This window comes from Centropristis striata, chromosome 9 (assembly GCF_030273125.1).
Source record: "Centropristis striata isolate RG_2023a ecotype Rhode Island chromosome 9, C.striata_1.0, whole genome shotgun sequence".
NCBI lineage: Eukaryota > Metazoa > Chordata > Actinopteri > Perciformes > Serranidae > Centropristis > Centropristis striata.
The window spans coordinates 24,662,651-24,689,779 of NC_081525.1; the positions used below are offsets into that span (position 1 = coordinate 24,662,651).

The following is a 27,129-nucleotide window of genomic DNA, read 5'->3' on the forward strand; positions in this document are numbered from 1 at the left end:
CTGGTCCGGGCCATAAAATAAAATTTCCCCCGTTTTTAAATCCTAGCCCTAGAATAAATTACATTTCCTTTTGCTCTGTCTCTTTGCTGTGTCCCTTTGGGCTATGATCCATGTGATGCAGGATGAACGTCAAGTGGCAGCGTTGTCTGAAGCTATAAAAATGACAGTTGTCTCGAACAGGTGTCACAGTGCAGAGTCTGCCAGTAGGAGAAGCACTCACAAGTTGCTCTGACACTCACAAGCAGTCTATTAACACCAAAGAGCCTCTTCTCTTGGTAAGTAATCCTACTTTCAGGTATTATTACCATTTATCTTATTAGCATCAGTATTGTTGACTTCATCTGTTGAGGTATTATTTGTGTGTGGCAGTTACAGTTACTAGAGTTCTGATTAAAACTGTAAAAAAATATATACTAAGCTAAACTTAAGGTGTACCACCGCGAAGCCGTTTAACTTGAATTTAAAGTGTCACATCTTGCTTATCATCACAGGGGAGTTTAACGTTTCAACGACTAACAACTAATATCACTTTCTCCCGTTCGTTTTCTACATGAAATGTTAGCCATTTTTGTTTAAAACCGGGAAACATAACCAGCCGGGACACATCCAATAGCAACGCCGCAGCAGCTGCACCAACGGCGGGTCTCCAGAGAGGAAACCCCGCCCCTTGGTTAGCTAGCATCGGCTCCACTAACGTTAGCCCCAAACTCACTTGGTTGTCATCTTTAAATCTTTAAAACCCAAAAATAGTATGATGTTTCCTGCTCATAAACTATGCTAAATGGGTATGTACTGGATAGTTTAATTTGAACATCTCATTCTTCCCAATGCAAATTATATTATTTGGCTAGCACTCAGCAACAACATGTCCCATGAGCCTTTGCCTTTAGCACGCTGCCAAAGCCTTCTGGGAGCTGTAGTTTTATTTGGTAGTTTTTTGGACGCTAACACTACAGTCATGGAAAAAATTATTAGACCACCCTTGTTTCTTCAATTTCTTGATTTTATTTGGATTATTTATTTGGACAAATATAATGATAATTACAACAACAAAAAATTGTCCATTAGAGTTTAATTTAAGAGATGATATCTAGCATTTTTCAATGGTTTTCTTAATAACCTAAATCAATATCAAGAAAACCATGGAAAATGCCAAGAAATTGAAGAAAACAATGGTCTAATATTTTTTTTCCATGTCTGTATAATCCTTTGAAATTCGACTGTCCAAGTAAGTTTGTCTCCTGTATATATGCATTTATTTCTTTGAGGATGAATATTTTATTAATTTATCTAAATATTTATTTTGTTGTTTATAAATGTATTTATCTAAACTTTATTTATTTATTTATACTTTGTCAGAATAAATATTAGATATCTGTATTTGTTTAAGTTTATTTGTGTGTCTGATTTGAAGTGTCAGATTTCATTATAAGCATGTTGGCAGACTATAACTGACACAACTGCAGTGTCAGCCATTTTCCAGCTGTCGCTATCTTGATCCTTGGTGGCAGTTGAATATTTAACATCTGGATACAGACTTTAGTGGCATTCCCCATTATTAGTGTCACAAAACGTCACACACGGCATACAACTGCATCAAAATATGGCATTTCAAGTGTGCATAAAGTAAAAGATAAATGGATTTTGTCAGAAATATCTTCACAGATTTTGAAAGGATGCAGTCTTACTATTGTTATATCTTTAAATACATTTGTTGTGGTTTTACATTTACAAGTACATTTACTCAATTACTGGACTTGAATATTTTTTATTTACTGCTTCTTTATGCCTTCTACTCCAATATATTTAACATGTAAGTTTGAAGTTACTAGAGCCTGACCAATATGGGATTTTTGAGACAGATACAGATACCAATTTAAAGGGGGAAAGATTGACCAGATTACCTATATGGCAGCTGATATGATTCATTTCTGTGGATTGTGCACCAATTCTGCACCTATATGACTATGCAAAGGACAGAAGGTTGCTTTCTTAAATACACAGAAACAACAAGAAAATAAACATCATTATACATATGCCTGGTTTGTACAATGTATTACATTGTCAACTACATCACCATCGTTGTAGAAGTAGTCCCACACTTTTCGCTCTCACGTTTGAGCCATCTGTAGGTGATAGAGGATAGAACATTTTATTGTATCATTTCTAAATCACCCCAAGCATCATTTACCGTATTATACTCTAATAACTAATAACTAATAGTCCCTCTACTACTTGCTCGACTAGTAACTTTACACATGATTTTACATTCAAAACACATGATCAATGTGGTGCTTTATATGAATTAAATCACCAAACCGTATATAAAACACAATTAGCAGCAAAATTTGTTGTAACATATGATAACATCAACATGCTCTTAAAATGCTCTGGCATTAATTAAATAATCCAGTAATAGGCTATAAAATGACTTATTATAAAACACTGAAAAGAAGCCATTTTTTGTCATTTAAATACATTTTGCTGCAAATAAGTATATATGTATAGTAGATAAGGAGCATAGATGATAAATCTTTTTCCACCACTTCAAATCACACATCCTTGTCAATTTACTTCAGTGCTCGGGGACATAATCTTGGTTGTGGTATTTCTTATGTGAAATCACACTATTTTGTACATGTAATCATGAACAAATAACACAGGGACGGTTTAATGTTCGAGACTGATAAGAAATCCCTCCGTATCTCTTATATGTCTGGTAGTAGTGTAAATGTTCAATTTTTTATCAGTGGAGTTTGATATTTGATTAAACAGGGAAAGTCACTCCACAGCACTGCGTCAGCAGAGTGTGGGATGAGAGAGGAAGTCACTGACCGACAGTAACCTCAGTCAGTGCAGGGTGCATCAGCACTAAACACATCCTGCAGCATTTCAGCGTTTGCGCATGAGTACACCAGATCAGCCGGCTCTGCATGTCATGTGATGCTGTGGTGTGGTGGATCTGCGTTTTCGTCTCTCATGGCAATTGGCTGAGACTGATCTTTCTATATAGTAGTGATGTGAGCATCAAAACACGTGGGATAATTTTTAGACTGATATTAAAAAGTGTGCCACATGAAGAAAAAAAAAAAAGATCTTCAAATAACACTTAATAAACTGATGTTGTGCACACAGAGACACATTTTTTTCATTGCAAAGTGTATGTTAATGTGTTTCTAGACATCTGAAGGTTCAACGTTAAGCTTTAATTTTCTCTATACAATACAGGACTGGACAATGAAATTAAGGTGTAGTCCCATCCATACATTCAGATAACGAAATGATTATAAAATAATAAAATAGAATAAAGTATTTTAAAGTAGCAGTAAATAAAAATAATATATATATATATATATATATATATATATATATATATATATTATGTTTGTGGATATTTTCTTGTGAGATTAAATGCAGATTTGAGGAGCAAATGTTCTTTCTGTCTGTTCCACTTGACATATTGAACAGTGGAGGTGGGAGTTTAGGGGAAATAGTGTGAAGGAAATTCCCTTCTGTCTGGTTATTTTTCAACTACTAGTGTTGCTGAGTATTTGCTTCATTCATTTTTTTTTCTGTGTAAATCATCAATGTCTATTTATTCTCATTTGTGGTGACCCACAGAGTTAAAAGTGTAGAAACAAAATGTCTTCATAGGTGTGAGTCTCCACCCACACTTCTCAGAGGCAGGCACGTTTACAGTGGGTCATGACCTGTTTTGCATTGTACATTGTCACTCCTTTATTGTCATAGTTGTAGAGAAGTTAAGTATTTGCCAAGAGCAAACATTTTTTGGTATGTTTTAAGTTGAGTTCCTCCTTATTCACTTGTTCTTCCCTAGAGCGGTTGTCTTTGTTTTAGCACCCTGTATATCAGGTTATGTCTTAAAAGAACTAGAAGAACAGGATTGGCTTGTCAAGCTGAATAATTGGATAATTGACAGCTTTTATTTTCAACAAGAGGGCTAAAATTAGGTTTGCAAACAATGTTATGAGAAATGGTGTCAGAGTGTTGAGAAATTCAGTCCATCAGTGGTGGTTTCTTAGTTGTTTAGGTAAATCTAAAAATAATACAATGCAGTAAGCAAGGTTTTTATTCATTTATTAGAAGCTTTGAACCCATGTGAAAATGTTACAAGTGCAAGTAAAATAATTTAAGTTAAATTAGCAAATTGCACTTATAGTATCAAAAGTACTCAATACAGTTAATGGCCCCTGTGATTGTTACATTATTAAATATTATATCATTAGGTTATCATCACTAATACATGAATGCTGCTGTAGTTGGTTGACCTAATATGTAACTTTATTTATACAAGCCCAAATCTCCCAATCATTCAGTTTAGCATGATTTAAGACAAGAAGAAACAGAAAAAAACCTCACATTTAAAAAGCTGGAAACATGATATGTTGCTTGAGAATCGTCCAAAAACAATTCACCAAATAGCTGCTATATGAATGAATGTATATTCTGTTAATCAACTAATTTATTAACCTTTTCACCTCTAATTATACAGCTGTCTAATTTAATCTATCACACTGCATCATATTTTATGAGCTCATTGCATGTATTGTGCATTTACATTTTATATTTTAATTTGTGAGGCAAGCTGTGAAATAGATGTGGTGGAAGAAAATAGTGAATTCCACCACAGCTGTTTCAAAGGTTTGGAAGAGTGGAAAAACAATTAATAATTGTTTTTAAAAAAAAGGCGCAACATTTGCTTTTTCCAGCTTCTCCAGTATAACAATTTGCTGCTTTTGTCCGTTTTATGTAACTGTAAATTGAGTATTATTTAAGTTTTGCACAGTTGGTTGGATAAAACAAGCAGTTTAAAGATGCCACCTTGAACTCTTAGAAACTAAGATGGATATTTTTGCACATTCTTCAAGACAAAATTATGAGTTGATTGGTTTAAAAAAAACAATATGCAGATGATTTAACAATGAAAATAATCATTATTTACATCTTTAAAATGTTGAAAATGGCCGAAAATAAAGGAAGATAAGAATAAGGAGGAAGATGATTATTAATGTAGGTCACAGGATGTGGGCGGATGTGTGCATTGTGCACAAGAATAATTTCAGTAAGTGGAAAGTCATAAAGTCACAGCTACAAAGGTGATCTGGCCTCAGAAACCTTTGCTTCCAGTTTGTCCGATAGTAACCCAGCAGCACTGCAACGTGTCTTTTGAATGTGTGTGTGCAATATCTCAGTAGGGGGATGGTGTGTGAGTTTCACAGCATCATCTGGTGTGTGTGTGTGTGTGTGTGTGTGTGTGTGTGTGTGTGTGTGTGTGTGTGTGTGTGTGTGTGTGTGTGTGTGTGTGTGTGTGTGTGTGTGTGTGTGTGTGTGTGTGTGTGTGTGTGTGTGTGTGTGTGTGTGTGTGTGTGTGTGTGTGTGTGTGTGTGTGTGTGTGTGTGTGTGTGTGTGTGTGTGTGTGTCCCCTCAGAGACACTTCCCCCACCTTATTCATGGCTTGCGTGGCCGTATATGGAGCACGGATCTTGTGGTGTGAGCAGTTTTAACCAATCAGGTTGGTTTGGGATGGAAGAGGAGGGGGGAGTGTGTCTGGAGGAAGCTGGCTGGTCTGGTCTGGGTGGGGTTTTTTAGGGGGAGGGACCAATTGAGCCGGCTGGTGTTTGAAAATGAATGATATGCTTCTCAAGTTGTAGAAACACTGGGCTGCTGGCGTATTTGTGTGAGTGTTTAGCGGCAAAAAGCATTTTACTGAAAGAGGAAAAAGGAAGAGTGGACGATCTCAGAGAAAAACAGAAATTCAAACCGGGAAAAATTAATTGTCAGCAATGCAATGTAAGTACCTCAATTTAAATGTTTTATTTAACACAGTTGAGGTGTTCCTCTTACCTTGGACTCCAACTGTCTCTCAGACTGATCAGTTTTGGAAAGAAACCGCTATTAAGCAAAAAGCTTTCTTTTATGTGTATGATACTACAGATTTTATATGAATTAAGAGCAGTTTTATCCTCTGGTTGTATGCTACATAATATCTGCTTTCCCTTGTTAACATTTGGCTTAACCGTTCCCTTTACAGTTTTAATTAAATAGCCTAATTTTAAGCCTGATTTGAGCACAGATGTCACATACTAATACAATATATAATTTTTTTAAGTAGAGGTGAAACGTAAAGCTCTCTATAACATGTGGTCATCTGCTCTATATAAAAGGGTGTAACCCAAGCAGCCGGTCTGTGTGAATTTGCCAGATGTCAAGTAATGTCACAGGGAGGACTTTCCACCCTTTCTTTTTTTTAAATGTCTGCAATAGCTTACAAATATTTGATCAAAAAGCTTGACATGTTATCTGTATAGTGAGGATGCTGAAGATTACGCCCAGTCATAAAGCGATCTCCTGGGGACTGTTCAGAGACAGCAGCTGGCCGAGGATGCAGATCATTCAGAGGATGTACTGATAGAAACCCAGTTCATCTCTCTTCTTCTCTTGTTTTGGGCGGCAGCATTAGGTTGAGACAGTCTAGTGGCTGTTGTCTTGGACAAGGGGAGAGTTTGCATTGTAAGAGAAAGACAAAACAGAAGGGAGGGGTGGGGGTTTATTTGAGCTGTTTGACGGGGATTAACCTAACTGAAGTTTGGAGGCATGTTGGTATTGTGTTGGGGAGAGCCCCTTGTTAGGATTCATGGTTTTGGCTGAGGATGGGGTTGTGATAGTTGTCTGCTTTCTATATTAAGAAGAAAAATCTACATTAATCAGCATGTAAAGTGTTATCTTTCCAACTGTTGCATTTTCCCTTTCTGGATGGAACAGCTGTTGTTACGCAGACTCTGCTCTACATTTATAATCCTCTCCTGATTGTGTACTGCAGTTGCAATAATGATGTCAGTTTGCGCAGTGCTAAATCAGATAATTCATCCTGGGCATTAACTGTGCTGGCACATGATGAAGAAACTTAACAAAACCAGGCAAGAAAGGATGAAAGAATGTCTACCTGGTGTTAAAAGGAATATCAAAGGGTTGAAATGATTAGGTAGTTAATTTGAATCAACAACTATTTGTTTGAGGCAAAACATTTGCTTTTTTCAGCTTCTTCAATGGGAAGATTTGCTGGTTTTCTCTCTTCTCTATCAGATATCTTTTAGTTTCTGTTGACTATGATCCAGCAAAACTAGACTACACCACTTTGGGTTGTAGGAAACTGGGTTATTTTAACACAAATCAAAATTATATCAAAATCCGTAGAATATTCAAATCACAGGAGGCCCAATATTTATTCACAGTCAAAATAATTTAGATTTTTTTCCAAACTGTTCAGCCCAATTTAATTTTTGTTTACTGAAATTTAATAGACAAAACTATTAAAGTGAAGGGGAAGCCCACAAACATATCCCATGGGGTATTTCAGGGAACCGCAGCATTAGGGGAAATGTGTTCTGATAAATCTGAAAGTGATAGTCCACCACAGCAGTCAGGGTTTATTTTTGGGCAAATTGTGGATAACCCTTGATGACAAATGCTTGATGTTGTAAGGTACTTGTCAATGCCTGACGAAAAGCAGATGGTCATCACACCAGAGCTAAATCACAAGAATGCATCTCAAGTTTTAAATCGTGATCTAAATGTGACGAGGTCATGTGATGAAAGCTCATCAGACTTAAATGGACACAGTGTTGAGAGGGAAGGAAAAGGGGGTTAGCAAGAAATAGCCTTGGGTTATTTGCAGTGTGATGTTTGACGTTATGTTCATCTAGATTGATGTTACAAGTGACTGAACCCTTTCTCAACATCAGTGTCGCACCCCTCACTCTTCCCATCCCTTCACCCCCCCCCCCCGCGGGTTGAAGACCACAACAATGACAGAGCATAAGAGGAGGAGGGGGGTAGATATTTTAAAGATGTCTGCCCAAACCACACCCCAGCCCACTCCATAACTGCCTGCAACCACTCTCAACATACCTCCCTTTCTTACTGCTGGACACAAAAATGCACTAACAGCTGTGTCCTTGATGAATCTGAAGCTGTATTGGAAGGAAAATAAAATGGCAGTGGTGAGATCACCCTGTCACATCTGTCTCCTTGGCTGAGAGACCTTCAGGACTCATTAACAAAGACTCCTTGGGGTCAGCTGGCTGCGTGCCACATGACTTTACAGAATTGATTTTCCTTTTACAATACGTGATGATGGTTTGTGGCGATGGCTGCTGATTCCTCAAAGTCCAGAATTTCAGGAATGCTGGCAACTTTGTTCATCTCATTTTACTCACACATGGAGAATGCCATTTTATCAGTTATTGTTGTTATGTATTTGAAGGCGTGGTTTGACTGCCTGATGGAAAATATTTTCGTTCCTGCTCTCTGACCTCTCTGGAGCCCAATTGTCCATGACAGGCGAGTCATGATAGGCTGCTGCCACAATAGGCAGACGAAGCCGCTGGTATGTGTTTTCAGCCCCCTTAAATAAACAGTCCGGCAGTGGCAGCAGCTCGGACTTGTGATTTACTGAACAGAGGGGCTTGAATGAGCGGGAGCGTCATGGAGGTGTGGGTTTCACGGTAGTGGTGATGGTTTCATTGTTTAGGAGGCTTTGATGTTGTTTCCTGTGATGAGGTAATGGCAGAAAACGATTATCCCTCGAACACTTTTGAAATGGGTTTACGATTACTAATACGGGAGAAAAAGAGAAGGGCACTGAGAGAGCGCAGACCTCAGCCAAGGCCTAATCTCGCAATGTAAAAAAATAAAAATTGTGTATCCACCCTGTGATTCAGGTCCTTCCAACAAGCTCCATGAAAACTGGGCCAGTAGTTTTTCCGTAATCCTGAGGGAAAATACAAACTGAAACCAAAAATATAACCTCCTTAAAAGTCAGGTCCTCCATGGCATTTATGCCCTCAGATGTAGAGAGAGATATAGTTTATTAATATGCCCTTATTGGATTTTGAAGGTGGAGCAATCTGGAAACATTGGTGTTTTGTTGACCAAGCCGAGCAATAAAAAAGGCAATCCATTATTAGCAGCAAGACAATGTTATCTTTGGCAAGACTTTCCACTTTGCCAGCTCCATATGTTCCCCACGCTGTTGCCATACAACCAAATTTTGTCAACAGAGCAGTCGTAGAATACACAAATACAAAGTTTGTTTATCTGCTCATAAAGTCAGCCATAAAGGCTGATAAAATGTCAGCTTGATATGCATTTGTGCATATGTCAGCTCCTCCTCTTTCTGTATGAATTCAGTCACTACATGTCGTCAATATCTAGAATCTAAAACAAGAATTGGCATGTAAATGTAAGCTTGACTACAACTGCTAGAAAAAGTCCTGTGACCTGCTGCCAACAACACTCAGGTGTGAGTCTTGTGAGTACTAGAAGCTGCCGGCTCTCACACATTGGTGTTACGCTCTCACAATTAGACCAAAGGAGCTATTTTTGTTTCTTTTTAAGTCATAAGTTACCTTCTCCAAAGTGTGTGTGTGTCTTTTTTTCACATCAAGAAAAAGGCACCCTAACCCTAAAATAATGACCCCAGTTGTAAATTCTTACAGTATTTTCAATCGAAAACTAATGTTTCAGGAGCATATTATTCAGTAGGATGCAGACAAATATTTTAGGTTCTAGTTGTATTATCCTCTGAATCTAGTGACATTATAGATATAATGAATCAGTTTTTCTCAGAAGATTTGGATGCATGCCACAAAGAGGATTCACCATTATACAAACAATGAATTAGCAAAAATCTGCCAAAACAAATTGTAACTCAGTGTATTAAATCAGAGCTAAAAGTTGATTGAAAATTTGTCAGCAGCTATTTTGATAATTGTCTTCTGGTGACAGACATTTACTTTCTTTACTGTTTTCTACCAATGTAAACTGCATATATTTAGGTTTTACGCTTTTGGTTGGATAAAAGAAGGCATTTGAAGACTGTATTTTGGGTTTTTGTAGGACCGTACTGATCCAACTTTTTCTGTCCAGATACTGACACCTAGGCTTTGGGTATCGGTCAGTATGGGTTTTTACATTAACGAACTGTTTAGCTCACTGTGTGGAAGTTTCTAGGATCATTCTTTTATGTGTAAGCAACATTCAGCTTGACTTAAACATTAAACAAAAAAAATGCAAAAAATTAATACATGGATATAAATTCACTGAAGTGTAAATGCAGCATAAGTTTAACAGTAAATAAAATTCCAGTACATAACCTATATAAACATAGAATTTAATTAAATAGATCTGCTCATTTTTATTTATTTTTTTATTATTCAAGTCAGTATTTGCCTGATGTCAGTGTCAGATCAGTGCATCCTTAGGTTTTATCATTGAGAAAATAAATCAATGGACTCATTGATAGTGAAAATAAGTCTGAGTTGAAGCCCTATATTAAATAAAACCACCATTTCATAGCTCAGAATGAATAGCCCTCGATATGGGCATTATTTAAAAGTTCTAAAGGTCGTTCTGTTCCTGAGGAGGGTTTTTGTGAAACAGTTTTTGCTCTTCTGCCTGAACGAGTATTGGGATATGTTTACACTCCATTGCTTATGTACATATGGCTTATGTCTAGTCATCTATGACAAGACATTACTTGTTGCGGATGCTTGTGTGTGATGTGTTTGTAAAATATACAGTTTAGCTAACGAGCCCTCCCACTCCTCTCCCCTCCCAGTGACCGTGTGTGAGCCCACCGCCATGTCCGAAGCCGTGGTGATGGAGCCTCCCAGAGCAGGCGGCTTCCTGGAGTCCTCGTGCAGTGTAGGAGACAGCGCAGCCTCCCTTGATGATGGCATCGTGGATACAGCAAAGTACGTCCACACAAACACAACTTGACACCACTGTCTCAAGAGCCTCAGTTCCCAAATTGATTGTTAGAAGACGAATCTGAAGGGTCAAACAATGAACAAGTTAGAGACAAAGAACAAACACATGTTTCTGTTAAGTTATTCCTGTTTATATTTTAAAGTTGTTAATTTTTGTGCTTAACTCTCTTTCAACCTCTAAAATGATTCCAATGAACCAATTTCAGAATGTTAAAATCAACCTTTGCCTGAGCTGCTCACAGAAATATGTTGGTGAGAGTTTGAGTTGTTTATGCATTTGTTTTAAAGGATCATGAGCTGAAAATGTTGGGAAGTTTGGAGTGAGGTGTCAGGGACTGCAAAACCACTAGCTTGATCACTAGTTGATGATGCTTTTTGCACAAGCATCTTATCAGATTTGAGACGCAGAAGAAAGCCAAATTTACCACCCATGTTGAGCTTCAGCGGTAATTCACATAATGTCAGTAATCGTGTAGTCTCATTGTGTCTGGGATTACATTCCTGTCAAAGTAATCATAGTGGTTTTATCCCTTTTGAAGCTTTATTTAATGCAATAATAATATAAACTTTACTTGAGACTATTATTGTGAGTATTTATACAGTTGACATGAAGGTTTAATCTCTACTCTCAGGGTGATGATGATGATGCGTGTGTTCGAAGTCAGTTTTCCTCGCATGACTCAGAGCAATTTCAGATTTCGGCCTCTGGTTTTCCCCTGAGTCCACTCTCCTGTGTTTAGTAACATGTACTTTCCTTTCCCTGTCTACAGTGAGTCTTCAGAGGAAGAGTCTGCGGGGGAAAGGGAAGAGGAGATTGGTGCACATGATGAAGTCGTCAGCCGCACCAAGACTACAGAGGTCCCTGCTGAAAAGACCTCAAACACGCAAACAGGTGAAGAAAAGCCACCAGAGTTTAACTTTCATGTGTTTACTCTTTCCTTGTCCCTCCCTGAACTCTAACACTCGAGAGAGAGGTGCAGCCGGTTAAAATTTTGATAAGCAATATACAGAGAAGGGTTGTAAAATTCTGGTGATATACAGGTGCATCTCAATAAATTAGAATATCATAGAAAAGTTTATTTATGTAAGTAATTAGATTCAAAAAGTGGAAATAACACATATAGACCCATTAAACACAGAATGAAACATGTCATGGCTTAATTTATTTAATTTCTTCTAATTTAGTGATTATGGCTTATATTTAATGAAGACCTAAAATTCGGTGTCTCAAAAAAAAAAAAATATTATAAAAGACCAATTTTTAAAAGTATGTTTAATATGGAAATGTTTGCCTCTGAAAAGTATATCCATCTATATGCACTCAATACTTGGTCGGGGCTATTTGACTTGAACTACTGGAAATGGACTTTTCCATGATATTTTATTGTATTGAGATGCACCTGTACAAGGCGAGATTTCAATTTTAAATATTAAAATTATGCAAAAAATACTAAATTCAAAACCTTCCCTTGGAAATTTTCACAAAATTTACCATAGATTTTCAGACACTTTGCGACTCTATTACAGAAACACCAAAGGGCTATATTCTAAGTTGGATGCAGTCTCTGTGTTGGCTCTGATCGCTGAAGTCAGCATTAGTGAACTTGTTTTTTCTCTGACCTTTATCCCTGAGGAAGTGGGCCAAGCTAAAGTGAGCGGACTCCACATTCTTTGGCAGAACAAACTCAACTTCCCTTTTCCGGCCGACTTTTTCCAGTCCGCACTGTGACATTCCTTCCTGTCTGAGTCACTGAGGGAGAAACCCTGGCATATGCACTTCTTATTCCATGATATTATATTGGTTTCACTTTGACTATGATGTTACGGGTAATTTCATAATTATCATTAAAATAAAGGCAGTGCAGAATCTTAGTATATTGCTTTGGTTTCATAAGTTTATACACTGAAATCATCTTTTCTGTTAATCTCAAAGCTTATCTTGAACTATGACTCTACATGTCTGCTGCTGAGTCCATAAGAAAAGATTCCTCCTGCCCTCTTATCTGCTCCTGATAACCAGCTGTTAGTGTTTGGTCATATACCACCATCATTTAGATTATCCGTCTGCAAAATGACACCATTGTGATATTGAAAACATCCTGCTGCTGTTGGGTCATGACACACTTTTCTTATCGAGTGTAGATTCACAAGATGCTTTTTTAATCAGTGATTAAAAATAATCTGCTGTTTACTGCAATCTGGATTTTATTTTTGTAGCTCAGGCCATCTGCTGTATCGCAAACAATATTATTTCAGTAACTAAAGTTATGTTGAGGTCTCTGAATGGTCTGACATTGCAACAAATAGGTCAAGCCGGGGAAGAAACACGGCTGCAAGATGATCATGTTCTGAACCACTTTATTTCAAGAGAGAAACAGAGTTTCAGAACTAAAAAAAAGTTGCTGAGAGTCTCTCACTGCACAACTGTGGCTTCTACAGTGACCCAAAGTTGAACCAGGAAGTTGTTGCTCAAATTAGGGGGTTTTACTTTACTGTTGGTGTTTTTTATTTTCACTTTTAAGCAAGTTGAACCTGATTCATATTTTTTTAATTGATTCTCAAAAATTACTTTGCTGCGTGTTAACAGAGTATTAAACCCCATGTTGTTTTCTTCTTTAACAATAATTTTAAATAATTGAAGATGTTCTTAATGCGTTCCATCTATCATAAATTTTGATGGAAACATGTATGTCATTTATACTAACAATGACAAAACACTTAATTTAGAGTGGTTTTAAATGCACTTAAAAACTATTTATATGACAAATTGGATAAAAATGTGTTTCATGTGAGAACATTTCTTTCTCCAAAGCAGCCCATTGGTTTGGTTTAATGGTCAGATAATACTGACTTTACTGTTTCAAAGGAAACTACATCCAGCCAAACTGAAGTGATGATCAACTAATGAAGATTAAGGGAACAAGCAGAAAGTTTAGCTCTGAATATTTCTCAGAAAAAATTTTAATCTCTTAACAAACAAGCTTATTTTTCTGGTTGTCTTTTCCTTCCAGTGAACTCTCAGCGTCCAAACTCCCTGGCGGTACCAGCAGCAGGGGAGCCCGGCCTGTGGACGTCACAGGGTGATGCTGAGGTGAAACTGAGGATAGGGGATTCTGGTCTGGCTGCTGAGACCCCTCTGACCATCAACCAGATGTTCACCTCAGCCGTGGAGCGCTTTGGGGACTACACAGCTCTGAGCTGGAAGGAAGGAGAGCAGCAGAAGAGCATCAACTACAAAGAATACTACCAGACCTGCCGCACTGCTGCCAAGAGCTTCCTTAAGGTAGTTTTTGTATTTATTGACTTTACTTTTATAAAAGGATCAAAGTAACATCTATATGGTTAGAGCAGTACAACTACTCTTATTACATCATTGCAATCATCTTTGGGAGAAATTCATGCCCATGGTTTTTGTCAATGGAGCCAAATTTTCATGTTACCTCACAGAACCGCCCTCATCTGTTAGTTTATTTGTATTATTGTGTGACTTTTAAAGGGTTTGTTTGAAATGACCAAAGTCACATAGAACTAACTGTTCGAGGCAGCAGTAGAACAGCAACTCCCATGTTCTGCAAGGTAAAATTACTGTTTTTGTCAAGGGAGTCTGGTAGCTTTAACAAGAGCATTGAATGGCTTAATTCCGACCCGCACAAACTTAAACAGTCAAGCAGAGAAAATAAAAAATAAAATATGGGAAAATGTTGCATTGGAATCTGGGAAATCACAATAGACATTTTTTTACAAAATTATATAGAAATGCCTAAACACACAGTGGCTGGTGGTAAATGTGTTTCTTATAGTACAGATTAATTTATATGTGTGTAAGTGTACTATTTCAGTACAGTTAGTTAGTGTTAACGAAACCCAGAACGATTTAGCATTCCAGTCTAGTGCTGGAAAAATCAGTGTTGCTCAATTAAAGAAATTCCCTCATTTCATAATATATAAAAGTTCTCAATTACACGTCTTTATCCTACATTAAAGGTGAGGAGAGAATTATCTACAAAGTGTTTGCTCCCTTTTGTTTCTATTCACCCTGGGCAACATTTCTCCTCTAGTATAAAAAGGTCTTAGATTTCTATTTAGTTTTGAACAATCGACTTCTGTTGTCGCTGTTGTTGAAACGAGTCTAGACAACACACGCCGCATCACAAAGGAGTCGGGGTGAAATGTGAGTGAGGCGGCTCACTGTTCGTACAGGACAGAGCACATTATTGTATTGTTGTGAAACTCAACACAGTAAGTCAGCACGTAGACTCAGCAGAGAGTCATAAAGACATACACGTGTCTCACTGTGCTCAGAAAATCACGTTGCATATGTCAATGTTCAGGTTCAGTTTGTCGTGCTTCAAACTCTGCATTTTATTACAATGACCTTTTGAGTTATTTAAAAAAGCTTGTCGTATCGGTTCTTGTTGTGGCAGTCGCTTGTGTACATTCTGCTGTGTATGTTTCCATAGTAACAGCTGCTGTGGCAATGTGCCTTCGGCCACCCTGAGCACTGATTCGTCTGTCTATCAGCTGATGTGCTGCAGGCGGTTCAAAACTGTCTCCAAGTCTTTCAAGAATAAGGACAAACTTTGTTTTAAACATATTTCAGTGCATCTATGATGATATAACCTTAAATGAGGAAAGAATAAAAATTTTTTGTTCAAAACCTGCGGAGGACAGTGTAAAGTTTCACCTCAAAACAATAAACTATATCGACATTTACTGTCAGAAAGGCTTCACCTACACAACAGCACCTCCTAACCCTTTATTTATCCAAGCTGTCTTAAAAAAATAAGGGGGGGGGGCATTTACCATTATTATTATTTTCTTTGATTTATATTTATATATGTTTATTATTTTATTTTAAATGTTTATTTTTTTGCATATTTTTAAAAGAAGTTTATTAATTATTTAATTTATTTGTTGTATTATTTAATTTATATATTATATTATGTTATTTAAATAAAACATTTTCCCTGACTATTTTATGTTAATGTTTACATTTTTTTTCAATTTCTCTGCAAAAACTGCCCCCCAAAATATTTTTAAAATAAAATGAAAAGAGCCTAGAATATAAATAAATTAAATGTATTTGCAGGATATGATACCAATGTTAATCCTAAAACCTTCAACAAAGTGTTACTTCATTTATGCTCAAAGTACGTTTTGTTCTTCTACAGCTTGGTTTGGAGCGATACCACGGTGTTGGCATCCTGGGCTTCAACTCCGCTGAGTGGTTCATCTCTGATATTGCAGCGATTCTGGCAGGGTGAGTTTCATCTTTTTCTCCGAGTTTGTCAAAGATTCACAACACTAATTACTTTCTACGCTCTCGCTTACGAGGAACGGAGCCACACTACGATAGTACTGAAACATAAACAACATTGTTTATATTATCTTCGCCAACTTGTTTGGTTGGCTAAAAATATTTATTGATCCTTGTCCAGAATCGCAGACTCCACCTTTAATTGTGAGTCGTTATGTATGTTACGTGTGCATGTCTTTCATACCTGAGTGGTGTGATCCAAGACTTGAAATGTGAGCTAGCTAGATCGTAACCTTCTGTTGTCATTCAGCTCAGCATGCAGTTTCGATGCTGAAAGACAAAGTGATTAATAGATTATAGCATATTGTCTATCAGGAAGCTTATGAACTGCAGACAAACACACTATAATGCCCTTTTACAAAGGGGACAAGAGATTAAAGTCACTGAAGTAAAACACAGCTGGTATCAGGAAAAATAACACTTGCATTTAGGAACAAAATGCAAAACAAACTACGTAGCCCATTCTGCATGTCGAGCTCTAGATACAAGTAAGGTTGGATGGAGCCTGTCTTCTGCAAATCAAACCTTCATTCAGCTAAAAGGGACCGAGAAATTGACTCCATCGGAGAAACCAAAAAACATTTTATTTTGAGCTGAATTCATTGATTGGTTTCAACTGAGCATCTGTGAAAGGGCAATGGGGATTTTTCACACCCTCCGCCCAGCTACTTACTGCATTTCCCAGAGGGCTGATTACAAAAGTGGACTGAGGAAAATGAGTTGGTTTTACAGAAGATCACTACAGCACTTTAGGTTCTCCTAAAACTGCATTACACTGATACTGTTTTCAGGTTCCCCACGTTCCCACGCCTGCTGTGTGCTGCGTGCTGACGCATGAAAGCAAGACTGTAGTGAAACTATGTTTTACTTGTCAAACTTGTCCTGATGACCCAGATCATAGGTTTAGTTTATGAGCTTGGTAGTAGTCTGAAGTTAACTGAAAGTCATGCTACTGGAGAGCCAAACAATGCTGCCAGGTCAGGCAGTTTCTATCGTCCCATCTCGCTTGGAGCAGTACCGTTAAATAAACACGAGACAAACACTTCTTCTGCTGATGAATGTTAATCAGTATAAACTACTCTACTAGAGATCTGTCAAAAATAACCCAGCACAGATGCATTTAGGATGATTTTGAGACATGTAAGATTTTCCATAATTTCACAAAAGCAGAGTTTCATCTGAATAAAAAGTCTGCCTGTCTTTTTGCCTGCTGCAGTGGGTTTGCTGTTGGCATCTACACTACCAACTCTCCTGAGGCATGCCAGTATGTAGCAGAAAACTGCAAGGCCAATATCATTGTGGTGGAGAATCACAAACAGCTGCAGAAGATCCTCCAGGTGAGAATGAGCCAACTATGAATTAAAGTTATGAATAGGAAAGCATGAAAAGGGGAAGGTTAAGTTACAAGCAAGTGGGTTTTTACTTTGCTCCATTTTGTTGCCTCCATTTATTATTGTGTTAACCATAATTAAAGATACAAAGAAACATGACTTGGTGGCATATTTCTGAAATGAAAGGAGATCGAGTGCCAAAAGGAGAAATGCTTTTTGCAACTTTGCATTGCAACTTTTCTATTCCCTTTGTATAGATCTAAGGGCTGCACAATATTAGTGTTCAGTATCATGATATTAACAAATGTCAGTGTGTGAAATACATACTTTTATATGTAGACTTTCACACTTTCTGCCTTCAATCATGCAGAGCAGTACAGCTGTACCTATCGAATGAACCTCACTCACATACATGCAAATTTTGACTAACAAGACTCTGAGGAGTCCTTGCAAACAGGTTGCCTGCGTTCTTACCAGAGCCCTTCCTGTGTCGTCTCTTAGTGTGTACACACTTCATACTAAAAACCTGTTTATAATTAGTATGGTATATGGTAATTACTACAATTAGCATGGATTTGGGACACAACTATATAGATAGAGATATATGCATTTTAATTTTGGTTTTAACACTGACTGTTTAATAAGCCCCTGATCAATGCAGTATTTGTGTTGACTTTAAATAATTAAATATTAAAGCCAGTAGTGTAGAAATTACCCACATCGTCTTGTTGGCTGTATTTATGTACTTATCTAATTGTATTCTGTTTGTTTACAGGTCGAAGACAAGCTGCCACACTTGAAAGCCATTATCCAGTACAAAGATGCACTAAAAGAGAAGAGACCAAACCTGTACACAGTGAGTACACAATCTGAACACATGAAGACATGTATTTAGTACAGGATGCATCATCTAAGCGGTATTGTGTGTGTACTGCAGTGGTCGGAGTTCATGGAGCTCGGACGCGACGAGCCCGACGCACCCCTCGATGCGATCATCTCCAGCCAGAAACCCAACCAATGCTGCACGCTCATCTACACCTCAGGGACCACGGGCCAGCCCAAAGGAGTCATGCTCAGCCACGATAATGTGAGTGACAAGTTGGCCTCCTGAAACACCTGTTTCATAATGGGTGCAGAAGTGGCTGATGGAATGTACTTTATAGTGAATTTACAAAGCACTAAACTCACACTGCTTGTTCAGCAGGTTTCTATTCAGGTATGGCTTAGCAAAATACCTCAAATAATTAAAATGACTCCTCCTATCAGCATGTGTTGAAGACATCCACGTGAATAGATAGAATGTTGCTAAATGCATTTCCTCAAGAACTGTACTTAAGTACAATTTTCCGGTATTTGTTTTTCCATTTTACGTCTATTCTACTACATCTCAGAGGGAAATATTGTACTTTTTGCTACATTACATTTATTTGATAGCTTTAGCTGTTTTGCAGATTAAGGTTATTATTAGAGAATATAAATCAAATTATGATATTATCATCAGTTAAACTACCTAACAATATATTAAGTAATTTTAACTAGTCCCACCTAACTGCAACACAAGTGGTTCTTCTTTATAAATATTTTTATTGAGCCAAAGAGGATTATCCATTAAGTATATTTTTGTGTCAATGCTCATTTCCATTCATGTGAAAGACAAAAAATATATTTGTGTGTGTACACAGATATGAAGCAGATTATGTAAAAGACATGGGATTGGACTTTAAAAAATTTAAATAAGGGGGAAAAAATAAAAACAAGACCTAAATGTTTACTTGTTATTTAAATAAATTGATTAAATAAAACAAATCATGAAACTTTTTAAGTTTAAAGTTACAACTTAACTTACATTAAGGTTTCTAGCAACATTGATTTTATACTTCTGTAAAAAGAAATTCTGTATAAGAACTTTTTGAAGTACTTTCTAGTATATTTTGATGCTGGTTCACATGTCATTATACTAAAGATTTTGATATAAGTAAAAGATCTGAGTAGCTCTTCCACCACTGGCTGTAGTCTGATGAACTTGGCACCTGGCTGTCTAAAACAATTAAAACTTATTCTTGTCAAAGTTCACTTATAGGAGGTGTAAAACACTGTTGTCATAAACATTCCCTGTCTCTATGTGACCTCCCAAACATAAAACAATCCAGAAACCTCATATTAACTGTATTCTTCTCTCCTCTTCAGATAACATGGACCGCGCTCTCCACCAGCCGTCACGTGCGTCTGTCAGACGCCACTCAGTTTCAGGAGTGCGTGGTCAGCTACCTGCCGCTCAGCCACATCGCTGCTCAGATGGTCGACATCTGGTGCACCATGAAGGTCGGAGGGGCAACACACTTCGCTCAGCCGGATGCACTGAAGGTGAGACATCAGACGTCTTCATACGTGTTGAATAATGCATACAAACACATAAAATTTATGGCACATTATTTACTTATTTACATTGATTTAACAAACAATCTGAAAAGATCTGCAGCTGTCACAATTATACTCATTTAATGCAGTAGATCTTTGATATATTTAGTTAATAATTGCAATAATAATATACATAATAATGAATTGTGAATTCTTTTTTAATCTCTTTATATCTCTAGAAAAATACGTATTTCTTCACAAGAAATGGCTAAAAACTATGTTTTGTAGAGAACTAGAGCAAAAATGGTGGAAAAATTGTCTTAATATTTTACTTTAAGTTAATTTTTGCCCCAACTTATATTTTATACCTAAGCCTCAACTTTATTATTAACATATTTACCTCTGTTCCTCAAAAGTTAAACAGGATACACTTAAAATTCCATTTAATTTTAATGTGATTTGTTTAGATTTTATTACTTCTTTATTTGTTTATTTTATGCCTTGGATTTAAACATTTTAAGCAAATTATTTAAAGTAATTATTGAAGTATTGTTGGAGGGAGCTAAGAATTTTTATTGCCAACAACTGTTTCTCTGTAATATTTGTAAAAAGGAGTATTTCATAACATGCCCTTTCATGGCAATTACAAGATTTTGGTGTAAAAACCACGTTTAGTCCGCTGAGCTCGTTAGTCTTTCCTTCCAAGGGCTTCTTTCATTTCATAGTAATCGCCATCACCCCGACAGATTCATTGACACGAGTGTGTAATATAAGTAGGAGGCGCAGATTAACAGTTCCAGTAACAGCTAAAGGGATTTCCTGAGGGCGGATACACCAGAGTGAGATAAATGGATATGAAGAAGCTCCTTTTTCTTTTTCATGTAAAAGTTTTCGTTGTGAAGGCAGATTATAATTTTTCTGCTCATTTACATGCCATGCGAGCTGTAAACTGCACGTGATATTTGTCTTTAACACTCTTTCTTTCTTTATAATCAGGGCTCTCTGGTAAACACTTTGAAGGAAGTACGTCCCACGGCCTTCATGGGCGTCCCACGTGTCTGGGAGAAGATGCAGGAGAAGATGAAATCGGTCGGGGCCAAGTCTACAACTGTACGCAGGAAAATTGCCGCCTGGGCCAAAGATGTCGGCCTGCAAACTAATCTGACCAAGATGAACCAGTACGTGCACGTTATGAAATTACAACTTTATTTAGACTTAAGCTCAAGTCACTCGCAGTTCCTGTTTCCATGCTTTGCTTTTGCCTTTTTTTTACCAAAATGTTATTTTTGGTAAGTTTTTACTTCCCTCTTATAATGTAATTACAGGAAATGAGACTCTCTGGATGCCGAGATAACCAGAAATGACACATGCTTAACCAATGTTCCTATGTGTTGGATGCTGGATTTATGTTAGCCTCGAGTCATTACCCAACCAGCTTTAGGAGTCTCCAGTGCAGCTCTGCACTTTTTTTTACTGTCAGATTATACTCATGCTCATAAACAGTTCTTTTATAGATTATTGTTGCTACTCCCTTCTAGAAAGTTCAAATAGGAGAAGACCAGTAAACAGAAGGGTAAATTGATTTTTTTGGCCTCATTATGGCACTGTATGGAAAGGGAAAGGATCACCAAAGTTATTACAATTCATCCTCAAGGGAACATGAACTCCTGCACCAAATTTTATGGCAATCCGTCCAATAATTGTTGAGATATTTTCCTCAAATTCACAAATGTCAACCTCATGGTGGCGCTGGAGGAAAAGTCAGGGGATCATTACAGTCAGCAGGGTTAATCCTCTCAAGCACAGAAATGTCCGTACAAGATTTCATAGCCATTGATGCAGTAGTTGTTGAGATATTTCAGACTGGCTGACACTCACACTTGCTGTTTTTTTTGTCTCTCCTCAGAAGCGGAGCAGCCGGTCGCACACCACTCAGCTATCAGCTGGCCAAAAAGCTTGTGTTCAAAAAGGTGCGTAAGGCTCTGGGCCTGGACCGCTGCAACAAGTGCTACACCGGCGCCGCTCCCATCACCAAAGACACCCTGGAGTTCTTCCTCAGCCTGGACATCCCGCTGTACGAGCTGTACGGCATGAGCGAGAGCACCGGACCTCACACAGTCTCCATCCCCAATGCCTTCAAGCTCACCAGGTACATTTTTCTTTTTACTTCAGTCTGATTTGACATTTGAATTTCTTTGGCATTGACAAATCAGAGCAGACGTGCTTGATGGTGAAGTATAAACATGTTGTTTTGTCCTGCAGTTGTGGTATAGAGATCCCAGGGTGCAAGACGAAGCTGCACAACCCAGACAACGAGGGAAACGGTGAAATTTGCTTCTGGGGACGTCACGTCTTCATGGGTTACCTCAACATGCCTGACAAGACGGAGGAGGCTCTGGATGCAGAGGGCTGGCTGCACTCAGGTGACCTGGGCAAACACGACGAGAAGGGATTCCTCTTCATCACCGGAAGAATCAAAGGTACTTTATTTATATTCCTTTGTAGAGCTCAATAACACTCAAAATAGGTGGATTTGTACTGAATTCTCCTTTAAAAAATGTCCAGTTACAGGAGATTGATTCTCTGTAAGCTTAAGGAACATTTTTCTTTATCAGCGATCAGTTAAGCGTGTCTGCTGCTTAACCCGTGTGTGTCTTTGTGTTTGATTTTTAGAGCTGATCATCACAGCAGGAGGGGAGAACATCCCTCCTGTTCCCATCGAGGATGCGGTGAAGGAGGCTGTGCCGCTGATTAGCAACGCCATGCTGATCGGAGACAAGAGGAAGTTTCTGTCTATGCTGCTCACCATTAAGGTGAGTCTGAGAAACTGAGACCTGGACCTGGAAAAGGATTAAAGAGCATGCAAAAGACTGGAAAAAAATAGTCAGCACATTAGATAATGCTCCATTGAACATACAGTATATTTGAGGTTGTTTTGAGCTTCAAGATCTGCAAGATGCATGAAGCTGCTGATTCAGGACTAAAACTGTGTGTCTGTGCAAAAACAGAAATATGCATATATCATCATAGAAGCAGTTGTACATGCAGCTTTATGATTTTTTGTTTTATAAATCTTCACTCCTACAGTTAGCAATACATTGGTGTGTAGACTTATCTCTAGTTAACAGAAAAATATGCCCAGTCCACCTCTAGAGTGATCTTAAATAAATTACATTTACATGCACAAAATATGCAGTTTTTTGCCCTAAAAAAAAGTAGAATATTTATTTTCATCAGCCATGTAAACAGCTTTATAGGAATATATTACTGTTAAATGCAGGCGTGCGACATGTTTATCACGTCAAAATATGCTAATATTAATTTATATAGATCATACGGAAACAGAAACAGACTTTGCATAGTGCTCCACAATTCAGGACAAAATTATCATTGACAGGGAAAATTTAAACTTGGTTGTAAATACAATGATCAAAATCATCACAACTAATTTAAAGTCAAGTTTATAAACACACCTTTGACATTTTGCAGGACACTGTAGACTCCCATCTTCACTGAATGTCAATTTTCAAACAACCTAAATGGGGCTTATGGCTCTCAACTTGCATTTCATGTCCAGTTATGTGGAAAACTTGGCATATGCATGTTGTTTTTTTGTGTCATTTATAAATCTGGCACCTTATGTCGACTGATTATGTTTGTGCACTTAAATCACAGTTGAAATAGAGGACAGCTAGGCACCATAATGAGCAGGGAAACTCTACCAGTGCAGATAACACAGGCTGTTGAACACAGTGAAGGATATCAGATGCAGGCTGAAGATGCAACACTGTGTCCTTATCTGAACCTTGTAAACATCTTATCTATATGCCTTTTTATCTAATCTCAGAGTCTATATTTGCGTCTTAACTGATAAAAAAAAATAAAAGAGCAACAGTAAGTGGAAAGTGACATTTCTTTTTACATGCTGCCATCAAGTGGATGTAATGAAAACTGTAATTTGAAATGTCTTAATGCTTTCAGCTGCATAAAAAAAGAAAATTTAAATATTATGCAATAAAATGTAACCTTTTATATGTCTTTCTCTTTAGTGCCAGGTAAACACAGAGTCAGGAGACCCAGAGGACGAGCTGACACCAGAAGCTGTTGAGCTCTGTAAGAAGCTGGGCAGCAACTCCACTCGAGTCTCTGAGATCGCAGGAGGCCGAGACCGGGCGGTCCACACGGCCATCCAGGAGGGAATCAACCAAGTCAATGAGAAGGCAAACTCCAACGCTCAGCGCATCCAGAAGTGGATCATTCTGGATCAGGATTTCTCCGTCACAGGAGGAGAACTGGGTGAGTTCAGCTGACTGTCATTTCATACATCTTAAGCCTCCAATGTGTGGAGTTCATAATGTAGAGTCTAATTGTTTCCTAAGACACGTATGTAAGGAAAGGGCATTAGGTAACTCAGAGTCATCAGCCTTTTTAGATTGAGTGTCACATGGTGCACGTTTTTTAAAAATTAAGTATTAATTTAAAATGACTTAATGAATAATTAAGCCATTTTATGTGCAAAAAACCTAAACATTTCCTCAAATTCCAGTCTCTCTAATGTGAAGATGTGATGTAATTATACTCAGAATATCTCTAGTTTTGGAAAAGAACAAGCCATTTTTAACACATCGCTTAGATATCATTTTAATATAATATTTTTTTGCTGACTTTTTATGGACAAAATTAATTCACAATTGTAATTGGTATTAAGAAGTTGCAGCTTTAAAAATAAGCAAAAATTGCATTTAACAATAAAGAAAAAAGACGAAGGAACACTGTCCTTGGGTTTATCACAAACATGGACATGAAGGGAATGAAAAATTGTAATCTGAAAAGTTAAAACTGTCAGACAAATGTAGTGCAGTAAAAACTTCAATATTTCCCCCTGAGATGTAGTGGAGTAGATGTTTAAAGTAGAAAAAAGAGAAGGAAATACTTCTGTAAAGTACAGATATTTCAAATGTAAACTTAAGTATAGTACTTGAGTAAATGTAGTGATTTACATTTCACCTTTAATTATTTGATCTGAATTTAAAGTTAAACCTCAGAAACAACGCCCTCTGGCGGCGGTTAGGAGCTCTACAGGACAAAGCAACTGCATTTAGACTAAATTATCTTGCATAGTTTGAACTAGTTTTAAGAAGCCACGTCTTTCTTCAAAGTGTTTTAACGATATGAATTCTCTACTCATTCCTCAGGCCCGACCATGAAGCTGAAGCGGCCAGTGGTGCTGAAGATGTACAAAGAGCAGATTGAGAACTTTTATAAGGAGCTGGCGACTCCAACAACTCCAGACGCCCCGCTGCCTGCCAAATAAAGAGCTGCTCCTCCTCCACATGCACGGGGAGTCGCCCCACATCCTTCATCCAACAACCATTTTCTCTCTTGTGAAAAAATGTTTTGATTGCCTTACGTTTTGGTCGTTCTGTGCTGGTTTACATTTGTGTGGATGTTGTACAAAAAGGAAGCAGAAATAAGAAGCCATTGTAAAATAGCTTTATGATTTTGAAGATGTTATCAATAAGCTGAAGTCAACTATTTATTTGGATTACTGGGAGGAACAGTAATATCGGATAGATGAAGTAGCAGCAGCTGTATGTAAGAAGTAATTTTGTATTTTTCTTTTAATTTATTTTGGGTTTTGCCAAAGTTTACATGGGCCAAATGAGCTTCATCAAATGAAGAAACATTTCTAGGAGAGATTTGTAATTCACCAATCATATCCAAATGTTAACTGGCCTTTTACATGTATTTGGTGCTTTATTTTTCTTGTTTTTGTCAGCTGGGTTTGAAAATAAAACATTTATTTTGTACATGTTTCAATAAGTCAGATGTTTTCTGCAAACGTAGTTGCAGTTTGAAAGGTGTGTTGAAATTTATCTAATGACGGAGCATCCAAATATCATTTTTCATGCTGTAAAAATGCGTAATTGAAGCCATATCTCTTGCCTTTTGTAATCGTAATGCAGACCATTACACACCTGCCTGGTTCTGTTGAATTGTCTCCCAACAGCCTTCTGTGTGCAGACCTGCTGTGATTTTTGTGCATTATTGTAAATATGTTCTGCCTTCATCATCACTTGTTTTTACTTTACAGTTTTTTGCAGCCCAGAAATCTCATGCATCATTTTTTTGTGCTCAAACATGATGGGGGGGGGGGGATTGTACATAACTTAATTATATGTAGCTTTATGGCGAATATATCAACTGGTCTGTTAATGCATCACACATATAAATGTTCAAATGCTCGAGGTTTTGACCCGGAGGCTACATGTCTTTAGCCTCCTTGGAGACATTTCACACATCTTCAAAGAAAAGGAAGTTTGAAAATGACGCACAGAGAGCGTGTTGCACTCCAAAGAGCTGATCTTGTACATGGTTATTGTGTATATTTATATAATGAACATATTGTACGTATTTGTAGCATTCAAGTGAAGGGGGTTTGGTGGTTCTGATTCGCTCAAAGAAAACTGAAGTTCAGGGGAAACAAAGCAGAGCAATTTCAATGTTTGTGTATCAAGAAATCAAGGAAATGACGGTGATTCAGCGAGCCTGGATTCACCCGACCTGAACGAACTGTTATTGTTGTTGTTGTGAACAATATCAGGGTTTAAAGATTGACATCTGCATGAAGCTGCAGGAGAAAAAGGAAGCCTGTTTCTGTCTACTGACATGAATGTTTGTGTGTTTGATGTGTTACGGAATAAAAGTTGATTAAGCTGAAGCTGAACTGTTCTGTCTCTTGCTTGTAAGTTTCATTTTGTGTGCTTGCTTGCAAAAGCACACTAACTACTATTCACCGGGCTTATTTCTTATTCTTCCGTGTCATTTTTCGGTCGACTACTCCTCCCAGAGTTTTGGCCACACATACACAAAAAAGGTATCAAACCGACCGGCTCGCCCATGACAAGTGTGATATGCTTTTCTAAGGGTTTCGACAAATGGTTTTCAAATTATTGGGCAAAAACACATCAAAAAATCCCCCCAATGTAACCCTATGGAGAGTCTAGAGTGGTGATGTCATCAAGCAGAGTGTAGAGGGAGAGAAGAAATTGTCAAAAAATACATTTGAAAACTGCGCTCCAGGCTGCAAATTTCACTCTACAGAAATAATTAATACATAGAAACGTAGGCAAATTTGTCCTCTCACTCACAATCATCTGGTAAAGCTGTCAGACTTATAGTTTGGGCGTAGGACGCACCGAAGCGCCACCAACATGCACCAACTAACTACCAAAGCATTTGTATTTGTAACCCAGCCCATGTGTGGGATGGGCCTCTCCACACCCTGGAACTCTGCGTTGTGTTGTTTATGATGATGTAGGGCGGAGGAGGG

General features: G+C 37.7%; 1 protein-coding gene across 2 annotated transcripts; it reads left to right on the plus strand.

Annotated features, from left to right (window-relative positions):
- The first annotated feature begins 189 nt into the window (after positions 1–189).
- acsbg2 (acyl-CoA synthetase bubblegum family member 2) lies at positions 190–26,517 on the plus strand. 2 transcript variants are annotated; one of them, XM_059341653.1, is made up of 15 exons: positions 190–275; positions 10,640–10,775; positions 11,561–11,682; positions 13,802–14,073; positions 15,962–16,050; positions 17,324–17,444; positions 18,214–18,294; positions 18,376–18,525; positions 19,626–19,802; positions 20,793–20,974; positions 21,703–21,945; positions 22,059–22,276; positions 22,470–22,609; positions 23,846–24,092; positions 24,992–26,517. In XM_059341653.1, the coding sequence occupies exons 2-15, from the start codon at positions 10,663–10,665 to the stop codon at positions 25,108–25,110; spliced, it is 2,274 nt and encodes a 757-aa protein (XP_059197636.1). In that variant the 5' UTR covers positions 190–275; positions 10,640–10,662; the 3' UTR covers positions 25,111–26,517. The 2 variants fall into 2 exon arrangements, with proteins under 2 accessions (XP_059197636.1, XP_059197635.1); XM_059341652.1 differs by lacking the exon at positions 190–275 and adding an exon at positions 5,660–5,811.
- The last annotated feature ends 612 nt before the right edge of the window (positions 26,518–27,129 follow it).